Source organism: Pterocles gutturalis, unplaced genomic scaffold, assembly GCF_000699245.1.
Source record: "Pterocles gutturalis isolate BGI_N339 unplaced genomic scaffold, ASM69924v1 scaffold23839, whole genome shotgun sequence".
Lineage (NCBI taxonomy): Eukaryota > Metazoa > Chordata > Aves > Pterocliformes > Pteroclidae > Pterocles > Pterocles gutturalis.
In genome coordinates, this window is record NW_010133851.1 from 4075 (window position 1) to 17660 (window position 13586).

General features: G+C 37.2%; 1 protein-coding gene across 1 annotated transcript; it reads right to left on the reverse strand.

The window, feature by feature from the left end:
- Positions 1 to 1718: 1718 nt before the first annotated feature.
- On the reverse strand, positions 1719 to 7915 carry FBXO28 (F-box protein 28; the record flags this gene model as incomplete). The annotated part of the gene is made up of 4 exons (XM_010081399.1): positions 1719 to 2337; positions 4147 to 4342; positions 6766 to 6904; positions 7806 to 7915. Coding segments are annotated over 4 exons (840 nt in total), but the record flags the coding sequence as incomplete, so codon positions are not given.
- Positions 7916 to 13586: the final 5671 nt, after the last annotated feature.

Consider the following 13586-nt stretch of genomic DNA (forward strand, 5'->3'; position numbering starts at 1 on the left):
TGCTGACCCTTTGATTCAACATTATTTTTTAAAAGATAAAGTATATGCTAGTATTTTTAAACTGAACAGCAGATATCTATCTTAAAAGAGATCTTTGACAGTAAAAAACTTCTGAGCCATGGAAGACCAGTAATAGCAAATGCTCTTTTTAACAGTTTAACCTTTCCCCCAGATAATCATTTATCCTTTCCTTGATGCTTTTCTTAAGAAACATGCCTTTTTTTAAAAGACTCAAACTACTCAACAAGTTTATTTGAAAATTAAGTGTCTGCCAAAAATTAGGCATTTGCAATATTACTTCTGATATGAGCTAATATGTTTCAGAAGCAAAAACTGTAGCTGAAGTTTCAGGAAAAATGTATTTTTTCCCACAATTATATAGCATGTGACCAGAGAATCTCTGATTTGTTTGGTGATTTAAATACAACTACTATGCTATGCTGACAGCCATAAAAAAATGTAAGAGAAACTTGCACTTTACCAGTGGTAATCATATCAAGATTTTGAACAGCTACAAATGCAGTATTTGCATTTTCAGTGCCATACCAAGTTCAGTACCACCTACACCCAAACTGGCAGCTGATTAAAAAAAGAAAACATAAGTCAAATGATAAAGCTACATAGTTTAGTACATTAAAACAAAAACAAGGACAATGGTATTTGTATAAGGTTCCAAAAATATACAGATGGAGGGGTGGGGGGGGAAATCACTGTACACAACTCTGAGGTTGTTAAAGTGACCAGAGAGACTGAACAGTGCAAGACATGCTTTTCCAGTTACAAGCTCAAAACAGAAGTGCAAAAGAAATTAAAGCTTTGTCTGAAGTGATTAACCTTTTAGGATAAGGAAAGCTTAGAATATTGTCATCAGTGTTACAGAGAAATTTCCGTCCCACCCCACCCCCAACACATACACACAAAATAGTTTAAGTTTCTCCATAATACAGCAGTTCAAATTATGTCCCCCTGAGCTCGGTTAATTTAGGGACAATTTGTCTGATACTTATTAGATATTGGCCTATGAATCAAGCGATGCATAGGCAGCTTCTCAATTCTCCAGCTTTGGCTAACAATACCTGCAATTTACAGGCAGTGAAAAAGTGGCAGATAGCCTGGAATCACACTCTCCTGCAACTAGGTTCATAAGACCACCTCATTGTAAGAAAGCAGTTGTGCTGAAAGCAGATGCTAAGTTATGGCTGAGGAACAAAGAAATTGCTTTATAGGTCTCTGTACTCTTTCCCAGAGTTAAAAACAATTTCAGCAAGTGCTTTTAGCAGGCTAAGCTGTACATGCATCTATCCATGCAAATGTAAATATGGCTCCCAAGACCTAGAACCAGGGTGTGTGCATGTGAAGACTGGATAGAAGGCCCTTCCTTGTAAGTTTATAAAAATATATAGCCAATACTGTAGCTTAAGAAGTCAGTTTTACTCATTACAGAGATCCCCAAAAAGTATTAACTACTTTTTGGACATTCCAGACAAGGTCACTTGTAACAAAAAAGGTCAAGTTCTCTAAAACAAGATTCTAAAAGTGGATCTTTCCTTCAAGTGAACAGGACATCTGTTTTTACGCTTAACTTTTTAGTCAGTTAAGACTGCATTTATTTAAGATTTTATGTGAACATATGCATAAACACAAATAAGTTTACTTTAAACACATTCGCACAGAAAAAAGAGTAACCCTTCAAAACATAACAGAGCAGGTCTGGTTAGTATGTATCTATTGCAAATCTTAAAGATTCTGTGCATTAGGCCCACGCATACAGAAAGCAGGGGAAAAGTCTCAATGAAAGGAGATTACTGTTCAAGTCTAAGTGGTGTTTTGAGGAGCCAGCAGCCTAACTGACACCATGAAGCTAGTCACAGTATCCAAACAAGCAGCTGTGCTTGGGCTACTAGAGCAGTGTATCCTCCTGAAGGTGTCATTTACTCCCAAGTTATTTTCTGTTTCGAAGGCGTTTAGATTTCCTAGGACAGTCTGTGGATTCAACCACCTTCCTCCGTTTTCTAGGAGATTGTTCATTTGAGCCAGAACCTGAAGAATTTCCTACTGTGCTCTCCATTACCTCTCGCAGCTTGCGTTCAAGCTCAGCCAATCGGGCATTCTGTTCACCTATGATTTGGGTTTGCTCTAGCAGTTTCTGATCTTGATCTTGGAGTTGTTTCTGTTGCTCTTGCACTTTGATGCGAAGCTCTGAGATTTCCCGCTTTAGCGCTGTCAAGCCTGTGCCATTCGCTTTCACTTGCTGCTGGAGTTTGGTGACTTCCTGTCTCGAAGGGTTCTGCTTGGAGAACAGCTGCATTGTTGTCAGTGCTGCAGAAGGCCCTGGAACTTCAAATAAAACTCTGATTAATCCTCTACAACTTTAATGCAGAGGTAGAAATTGTATCCCAGTTTTCATATTTTGCTTAACTCTACTCCCTAAACATGACTCTGAATACTAGTTGCAAGTTGTGTGAACATGTAAACAGATTTACAGTCATTTAAGTGTCTAATGAGCATATGGTATTTCAGACCACAACTAGTTTAATTTAAAACACTTAGATTTTCCGTGGTCTGGAAAACAGCTCATAATTCATTTTCTGTATATAAGCCCCCCTCTTCACTCTATCAAAAATTATATGGAGATGTTGTCATCTAGAAGTCAAAAACTCACATGTCTATAAATTACTTATTACAGAATAGTTATATTAAATACATTTATTTCAATAGAGCAGTACAATTCTGCTGTCTTAGCTGTAGACAGCTAAAGTTCTAAAATTTTGTGGTTTGGGGCTTAACAAGATATTTCAGTTTAACTTACATTTTACAAGAAAGGAATTTATTTTCCATGATTCTTTAGAATCACTCTAAGTACTAAAACCATACTGGAATTTGAGCTTGGGAATGTTAATTTTAATAAACTTCCTGCAAATCAAGAGGACTAACAGCTACTGTTTAATTTCTTTCACTTTCTCTGTCATAAGGGATATCTTTCACTTTTTATGACATAAGAGATATCTTTCACTTCTTTCTATCATTTTACTGTTCTAGCAATGCTGTGCAAGTCAGATGCAACTTTTAAGTGGTACAAAGACAGAATAGACTGGAACAGCCTAGAAGAATCATCATCTTCCTCCTTTTTTTTTTGTTTTCTTCCTTTAAGATGCCAGCATAGCTACAGTTATGTGACACTAACGGGTTGCCATTAGATAGGTTATGCTCCTTCCTCAACACAAGATAGGCATTTTTACGCCACATAATGCCTTGGCCTTGACATCAACTATGGTTTTGGCCAATACTTCCTCAACTGAGAGGCTCAGTGGAACTGAGGTATAATTAACAGGATTTAATTATGAGGTGGTGTACACACAGCTAAAAGGATGGACAGGACATACCAGAAACAACAAGCAGCTACAGTTAGGCCTATCATTTTTGCTTAAGATGTAATTTTTTAATTTTAATTTTTATTAAGTTATCCTTTCAGACAGTTAATTTCACAGTTCTTAAGAAGTGTGAAGATGTTCAGCACAGGGAAAACACTGCAGTTCTACTGACCTTCTTTCTTCTGGCTGTTATATGAGGGAACTACCTTAGACTTTGGTTCACAGAAGTTCTGGAAAGTCTAACAGAGTATACTAAGGATCACTTTAATTGTTTATTTATAGACTGTTATTTTAATTGCCTTTTCACTATTACCTCTAAGTATTTTGCTTGTTAGTGTATACATTATTGCCCCAGGAAAGTAAAAAAAACACATGCAAGTATGTTGTAGCTCTCTATGCACTACAACAGCTTAGGCTAATTCATTTGCTGATGGTCCTAAAAATAAATCCCATCAAGTTGTCATCCCATGTGCCAAATTTCAACCAAGTGCAATAATAAAGTCTCATTCGTTGGTGGCACAAAAGCGTTTGTTTAATGAATACACATTATGCACAATTCTAACATACATTCAAGTGACTGTTCTTTTGGTAGTACAAAGGCTCCTTAAATTTCAAAGCAAATAAATTTCAGTTAGCATTCTTAAGAAACAAGTATCATCAATATTAATGTAATAAAGCTGGCATTTAAGGAAGGGAGCTTGCTTTAAAGAGACACGGTGCTGTGAATTGTTACAGAAAAACTAAATAAAACTTAACTATATGTTGGAATTAATACCTGGGGCAGTTCCTATCAGACGTCCCGATACATCTGACCCAGGCATCTTTCTTTTCAGTATTGGAACAATCTTCTCATCAAAATATTCCATAGCCATGGAGGAAATATCCCTTAGTTCTTGAAGAACTTCATGAGCTCTCTGAGGAGCTCTTGTAGAGTTTACATACCTTAGCACACGATAAATTTCATCTATTACCTAAAACATTTAAGAACAATTAGGATTTTCTGATAAAGGCAAGATTATTTCAGATCATTCTATAAGTTCTGGCATATTCAGGGGCTTTTACTACGTCATGCTTGCATACCACTGTGTACTTTAGTTCTAGATCAGCTTTTTGCAATGAAGTGTCGTTTGCGATATATCAGAGAAGCTATTCCCTTGATCTATCCAAACTCATTAAATAATGCTCATTGTGTGAAATTTGTTTTACTACATCCCAACTTGACTTATAAGTTATAAAATCTATACTCAGCAGAGCATAATTTCTTTTTGGAGAACCTGAAGCAAGATACTCTTAAGCCACACTGCAGAGTAGTCACTCCCCCAGCCAGGTACAAGGCATACAAAACACATAAATGGAACAGCAAGAATTATTGTTATGTCTGTCTGAAGAGCTGTAAATATACACTTGAGTCCACTTGCATACACACAAAATACTGCAAATTCAGATTAATTCCAAAATGCATTAATTTCTAAAACATCAATCCACTACTGAAGCACAACTTAAGCACCTTCTTAACAGGTTTGACAAACAAGCCTTTGGGTTAGGAGAGACAGAGACGGATGAAACGTGTCTTGCCAATCTACGAATTATAGCCTCAGGCAGGTCAATACAGGAGTGCTGGTCTCTTATTACCAAAACTACTGACACAGGTATTTTGCACAGGATTAAGAATGGCTGAAGAGTCTCCTGAAGCACACAGATTTTAAGGACTTAGAATCATATGTAACACAGTTGCATCGTGTGTTTTAATAAAGGAAGCTTAGCTAAAAAATTGCAAAAGCTAGACAAGACTAAAGTGTCTCATATGCAAGAAGCTTACAAAAAACTTTTCTAATTTTACCCACATTATATCCTGTTAGCAACAACATCCTCAAAGCATTCTCCTGCCATCCTCGATACAAAATCTTGCAACAGCGCCCTGCTATCACCAGGAACCCTCACACAGTATGCTGAGCCTCAAATCAGGTTTCACATATTGTAACAAAATTTCACTTCCTGACAATTCTGTGGCAGCTTCATGCATATGAAATTTCCTGAGGGGAGCAGTGCAGGTGGAGGCAAAACTAAAGACTGTATGTGAACACTAAGCCTTGAATCTGCTTAACCAAAACAGGATTATCTGGTGAGTCGGTAACTGTGCTGAGAGAGCAGAGGCACTACCAAGCTCATACACTAAGTAAATAATTTGAAAAAAACTTATTAGCTGTTATATCAAAATACAAACAAGGTCCTTATGACTCAGTGCCCACAAGGAAAATGGGTGGCGAGCTCACTTGCCCAACTCCTGCACACCCTAGGTTTATACCGAGTATAAAAAATAAGGCAATGCTTATTTTAAGTATTTATTCCATTTACTACATGAGTATCAAGGACTTAAGTTTATTTTACTTTAGTCAACAAGAGTGTACAGAAATGAACTTACCTCTTCCAAATAAAAATACATTTAATGCCGACAGCCTATCCTACTGTACTGAATGTAAAAATGCCTACCATGCTTCACCTGAATCCAACAGCTGACTTTTTCATTCATCCCAGTGCAATTCCATTTTCTGCCCATGAAAAATTAATACCAACATATACAAACCTAACATGGAAAGATCAATAAATAGAGCACAAGGCTAATATTCACAGATCTTGTTTCAACCCTGAGCTGTACCAGTCTTCCTCAGATCATGATTTTGTCAATTCCTTTGTGCACTTCCATTTTCACAGCTTATAAAACAGTGGTATCTCTGATGTGCAGCTCGCTTGCACAATTTCTATTTTTTGTTGGGGTAGTATTCTGTAACACCAGGGTTGTTCAGCAGTATTAATATTTAACATGCTTTATCTACATTTAAAACTAATTCCACCTACTGTACAAAAATACCCCATCCACTGTAATACTGGACAGTGTTTCCACATACTAAATACCTTAATTCAACTAATCTGAAGTACTCAAACCCTTAAGAAAGGTGCCCAAAATCTTCCTGATTGACTGAGTGCTTAGTGTTACATGTAGTCTAAATTACTACATCTTCTGATGACCTGACCTCCAGCTGTTTTATACAATTAAAATTGAGAATTAAACCCCACATATCATGTGTTTCTTGTAAAAGGTTGCATAGGATGTGTATGCCACAAGTCAAATGTCAGAATTAAGAGAGAATCTAAGGGAAAATGGGAATCATGTTTAAAATAATTAATGTTTCTATATAGTCTGGTTCATCCATTCCAGACTGCCTGTTACAACAGAGTATTGGCTTGTGTGTTTGTTTGCAAGTATCTGAAACACAATTTCAGTGTGTATATATGTACAAATTATATAGATTTGTCCCAGCTCTCCTAGGTTAAGTTACACAATAATATTTTATAAACACAGATATACATTCACATAATATAGTCTACATTTTACCTTTCCAGGTATGAAGCAACAGAGATTGGAATCCACATACTTCATGAAAGTCATATTTAACAGAGAAAGTCTCGTTTCTACTGCAGCAAGGATGTCTGCATGACGAGCTAATGAATGGTTTCTTCTTTCTGACTCCCGTCTAGAAGACAGACCATTAAGTGACACTGATTTAACAATGAGTCAACAAAATGAAACTGCAACAATCACTCATCTTAATTCCTCCCTTAGAACCCTCTGAGGTTTTAAAATGTAACCACTACCATTAGTTCTGTCTTTGTGGAAAAATACCGATACAGATGGAAAACCAGCTAGTAATAGTATACTACATTTTCTTAGACAGAATTTGTTCTCTAAATAATTACTACATCATATATGATCCATAAACTCTGCATGTAATTTAGGACTACTTAAAAACAAGCTTTCAGTACTAACTAGCAGTAGGCAGTGTGAATATTTGTATGCCCCCATATTCCTACAGTTAGTACTTCAATGCAATTGACAAACAAAATATTAGTGCTTGCTACAAAGTTTAGGTTGAGATATAAGCTCTTTTGACAAAGGATCTCTACAGTAAGTAGCCTTTAGTTTCTTCACTCTGACTGCGAAATCTGATAGGACACAGCAGCAGCACTGGAAAACCTTGTCGTTTTTTTTTAAGCAGTCTCGTAGATAAATCATCAGTGAAGGCAGTCGGTCTTGAAAAGGAATGGCATTTATTCATTCCTAGAAGTCCTTGCTTGCTTTGCCAGAAGAGTTGATTAATACAGGACCCACTCTTCTTTTCTCTGTTTAAAATACCAGAGACAATTTCCATATATTCTAGTTCCTAGTATATGACAACTTACATTCATCCACACCATTATTTTGTAATTAGATCTTAGGTTCAAGGTGCTTTTGGAAAAAAAATGAAATTAAAACAAATGTGATCCAAATTTTCAAGATCTGTAAATTGAGTTAGCTAGCAAGAACTTCCTTTTCAATATTCTGCTTGAAAGAATCTAGCACATTTAAGTTTAACTACAGTTTTAACTGGTACATACCTTGGAAGCTGAGCTTTAACTTGCTTTTGACACAAGTTGTGGTATCTTTCCACTTTCAGAAATCCCTGATTCAACATTCGCTGGCAAACCAAGTCCATTCGCTTACAAACCTGTATTCAAGCAAAAATAAGAACTTAAGGTTCAATTAAGGCCGCAAGTCGCTTTTACTATTATCTTATCCATACTTGCTGGGTAGTAAAAGATTATCTTCACAGTTTTTGCTCCATTTGAAGAAGCAGAAACTGCAGCTGAGCTTAAGGCACCACCACCTCTAACAAAGATCATGATACTCCAAGTGGGAGCAGGGTAGCTATGTTCCACACAGTCCAAAAGTTAATCTGCTGATATTGCCTAACAAGAGACAGTAGGCTGAATGCCACCCATATATAAGCAGATGCAATTTCCTTTGATTTTAATGGAAGTTGCAAAAGCCTGGCTTTTAACTTGGCCTCCAGGGTGATTCTGGTAGATCAATTTAATATTTTGTAGTCTCAAAAAAGAAACCTTTAAAAACATGAAATCTCATGCAATACAGGGCACATGAAGCAAGACTCCTTTTAGTATAAAAATTTTTTTTCTTCTCTGTTTAGCAGATTCCTTTATTTGCTAAATTGGATACCAATAGCCTCATTTTTTTTTCCACAGATTTAGGGAGAAAGGACATTAATAGCTGCAGAGATATAATAAACTGCTAAATTTAAACCTTTATGAAGTAACCAGTTACAAGACAAAGCCAAGTCATACAAAAGTTTAAAGCAAATGCAATTCAGTTCTGAAGATGCAAGCACTTAGCGAACCAACTGTCCACTATCCTTTGCAATGGTTTTGTGGTTTTGTTTTGGGTTTTGGTTTTTTTTGTACAAAAGTACACAACTCCCACTGTGACCCCACTTTCCAATGGATTAGCTTTGCTTTTTTTTAATAAACACTCCTTCCCCTCCATAGACTATTCATTTCATAACTTTGAAGTCTACATAGTTCATACCTTGAGGAAGAAGATTCTCACTTCTCCTAGAAAAGCCTGCAATTATTTTCTGTTTATATGGAAGGCACTACTTAAAGAGGTTCTAATTTCTGTGAGTCATAGCTAGTTCAAGTTCTGTAAGACCTGACCATTTCCAAACAGATCTGTATTAACGGACCATTAAGAAATTGCTGTCAAACTGTCTGTGCTCCTTTGTATTAGGTCTTCCTTGTTAACAGCCAAAGGAGAACGATCAGACAGGTTAACTACAGAGGAACATTCTCTCCTACACTCACTGAATCACCTAAATTATTTCCAGTGTATTAAAAAATAATGCTGGCCCTTCAAATACAGGGAGGAGGAAATTGTCATGTTTCTTCTACAATATCAGCTGCATTAGTGATGCCTAGGTCTGATACCCTTTTTGAGTACAAGACTTAACAGCTTACTTGTAGTTTCTAATGCTGCCAAACCCCTGAGCTAGAAACGCGTACCTGCACAAGGGCTTTGTCAGCTATGCGATTATTCAACACAAGAGAAAAGCAATCCTAGATACATGATTAGGAACAAATTCAGAAGAAACACAGAAAGAGTGGTTTTAACCACGCATGTACTGACACCTGGTGGCAGCAAGGACCTTTCCATGTGCTGAAGCCCTCCCATGTCCAAGAGCAAGATTGCAATGGATAACACTAGATTTCTTAAACACTGATTTTTAAAATTGTACTCATTTGCTTACACTACAAAAGACGAAGAATAATTTGCTCCAATTTCTGGACATTACCCATATTTGCGCCAACAATGAGTCTAGAACCCAAACACTGAACAGGTAACAAGTACCACCAGAAACCAAAAGCCTTTGCCTACAACTTATTTTACCAATCACCTCTTAATTCTCAGCTGGTTCCTGATGTCACCATTTAAACCATATAGCTAGCACCTGTATTTATAGGAATAATGTACCTCTTTTAGACTGCAGTCAGCAATCATATGCAAAGTAGCATTATGACAATTTTAAGTGTTCATTTGAGTCCAAGACAGTTTGATACTAACTATTCAGTGGACCATAAGAAAGTGAAAGGTTAAATTTGCTCATATTTGTATTTGCAAATATTTGTGACTATTTTCTTATTCTGGCAAAAAAGCTGAAAGAGCCCAAGTTTCCTCAAATGTCAGGTACAACCAGGCACTGGGTTCAAATTTCAGTGTTAGAAAGTTATTCCAAGTCCACATGAAAAGCAGAACGATAAGATGGTTGCTTCTTAGCATGCTGACTTATATGTGATAACAGCTTCTATGAAAGAACTGATTTTCCCCTTCATTTGTAAACAAACTAAACTGACAGAATTACTAGAAGACTACTACCAGCTTTTCCCTTTCCTCAAGCATGTCTTATTTCTTCCAAGCTTCACTAACAGATAACCAATATAAAAAATATCCTATTTAGAATATATTAGTATATGTTCTTTTTCTTAGAGGCTACAGATACAACATGTTTCATAATGCCTTTCTAGGGTAAAGTATAAGTAGGTGACAAAACGCTGGTCACTTCAGCAAGAAGCTTTAAAATAGAAATACCTGTAAATACAGACTTACTGAAACTGTGGGAAGATTAAAGCCATGCTTTAATGCTGTCCTTATTGACGCTGTGCAGAAAATAAGCACAAGTTTGCTGCATGTGTTTGATGTGTGTCAGAATCCAAGATAACCTTCTCCTCAGAGCATTCATGGAAGGAGGTTGTGGACTGTTTGTTTTTAATCACTGTATTGCTGTACTAATAGCCTGAATGGAAGTGCATTTCCAAGCTCAGCCATGTGAGTCAAAAGAAACTGGAATATATGAATTTCATTATTATCCCACTCAGGTATAAATTCCAGAGCTTCTGTAATTAAAAAAAAAAAAGAACAGTAAAAGAAGCCCTCAAAAGCTGGAAGATGGCTACCTTCCACATCAGCATGTATACTAGGCTGCAGCTTGTCCAGAACATTACAGCTGCAGACATAAGGATCTTCTGGGTTTTCTGTGTTTCTCTTATGATGACATACCAGAGGAAGTAGAGGAAGTAAACACTCAAAAGGACTGAAAGCAAAATGCTGCTGCTATTCCCCTCATTCACTTTATCTGAACAAAAGTTTGAGAACTCAAGATTTGCACTGAGGCATGATTTCAGACAAAATGGCATTCTGAATACCCATTGTTTAGTCTCCGTTACTTTAGATCTACTTCACTGCTTAACCAGTAGGTGCTTCATTTATGCTGTTAAATGCAGTAACACTAGGAACAGCAGAAAGCATTACGCTCAGGATATAAAGTGCTTCTTTGCACAACGAGGGGCCCATGGTCCTGCCTTGCCTGATGGCAGTCATCATAGGCAGGAAGCATTCTTTAGCTCGTCCTTCGGTGACAGAAAAAGACTTATGGATCTTAAGCCTTAGATTATGCTCCTCATTATGCTCTACACAAACAATACAGGTTCCTATCTCTATTTTAATCTGAAAACTTGCTGATGTTCTATGTCCTCCCACACAGCCATCTCCTTAATCTGTCATCCTGTACACACTCTAGCTCCAACACCAGTTCAACTCAAAAGATTTTTTTTTTTTTCATTTTGCATCAGTGACCTAAGGTGATCCAGAAAAGGAAAGATATTAGGATATCCACTTCCTTCATTCCTTCAACACCGGGATCCAGAAAATGCAAAGTGATCAGTTTAGGGAATCCACATTTTGTGTCTACACATGAATGATCAAACTTTGTTTAGGTTGACTGATGTCCTGGGTCATATCTTCCTACCTTCCTCAAGATGCTTTATCCCATGGAATGCCACATCCTAAGGGGTTAATGAGGCTGCTTTTGGGCATATTTTTAATATGCATGAGACCTAAGCAACTTAATCCATTGTAATTCAATTAATGTGGTCCTGCAATGTAGCTTTAGCAGAATACTGCTCATTATAAGATACAGCCATTCATCTTTGATAAGCAGCTCAAGTCAGTCCTCACAGACAAGAAAAATTTCCTGTTTGTGCAAGACAGATCTTAGAGCAGGCACATACACGTGTTTCCCAAGGCTACCTGTAGCCTTTCAAAATCTGAAAGTGATGAAATTTCATTATGAATTTATGCCTCGGCATTGTTATTTTTAGGCTACTTAAATTCTCCATCAGCAGCGTCTGGAGTTATGTAAAACATCCAGTCTCTTCCTCTTTGTTTACAGCCTTCAGTGAATTGCCAAAAGAACATCTTTAGCTCCGAAAGGCCATCCAAAAGACCTAGATGATCAAGCTTACATGGTTATGAGCTACACTTTTGACTCGGTTAAACCAAAAACGGCTTTTATTCTTTACATTAGTGCTGGTTAACAAAGACAGATGTACTTTCTTCTCTGAAGAATGCTCATAATGCCTTCTGATGTGTTTAAGGGAACAATAAGGAATTTGATGGATATTAAGTTTCTTGGCTGTCACTGACTCAAAAGTTAAAAATAGAGAAAGAGACCAAGTATTTTTCCATGTATGTGTCAAAGTTGATATTTATCTGGTCTGGTTTTGCATATTTATGAAACTTGTGAAAGGGGCAGTTGTCTTCTGGAAAAAATGAACTTGCAGGTGCTACATAAGAGAGCATAAAAGTCTTACATTTTACTTCTTAAGTAGCACAGAGAGGTAAACAGCTGTGGTCCTTACACCACCATCTTTCCTATTCTGAACTTCACTGCTGACAAAGCATTGCTTACAAACATTAACTTAGCCCTACAGAAAGGAAAAAAACCCAACACCACCTTTTATTGACTAGCGATAGCTCCCACAGGTGCTACCATTTATAAAATGCAATGGAAAAGTTGCAATCCAGACCATACAACACTAAGCAGACATACAAACATTATGTGTACTTCCTTTCATTCAAACTGTAAGTACTCCAAAGCAGAGGCTGCAATCCAAAAAAGGTAGTACTACATCTTTTTCACAGATCCACTACCTACTCTCACAGAAGAAGGAAAAGTCTTTAGTGAACTGACAGGATGCTAAAAATATTTGTGTACTTGGTGCAGTATGAATAAAAACAGATTTTCTGCTTGAACAGCTTTCAGTTTAAAGTTACAGTCAGGATGCAACACTTCAGGGTGCTGATCCAGGACATATGCAGTCCAATTTTCTGCAGAATTATGCTTGTAATACTATCCAGTTTAGGCTAATAGAGTTCTTAAAATAGAAACAGTACAGTACGTGCAAGTTTACTGAGGGTTACATAAGCCATGCATTAATTCACTCACTCATATTCCATTTATGACCTCATAAGCAATTCAGGAAGATAGCCGCTTATCACATGATGTCATAGTTTACATCAGGCTCCTTCTGCAGGCAGTTCAAGATTGATATACACTGATCTGCAGACAGCTGCACTTTTTTTGGCATTATAAAGTTTGGAGAAGGAGATAATATATTTTATTAGATCTACTGCTACAACTGGAAGAAGCAGTCAGCCTTTCAGGCAGACAAGGGTTTCTTACATCTTCTTTTTTTTTGCCCCACATTTATTTCTATACAGGGTAGAGAGTCCTTGGAGCAGCAGGCTCACCATCTCCTACACTTGTAGGCTTAAGCTCTATAAGTAAAAATAAATACACACATGAGACACAACAGACTAGTCCCCCAAGAAAAGCCATCATTAAGAGAAATAAGCCTCCAGCAGCCCAGAAATTTCTTATAGAGAACAAACGGAATGAAAGAAGAGATGGTAAAAGACCTCCAGGAACGCGTGTATGGAGCCACACACCTACACGTCCCTACCCGAGGCTCAGGGGCGGCCGGGGAGCC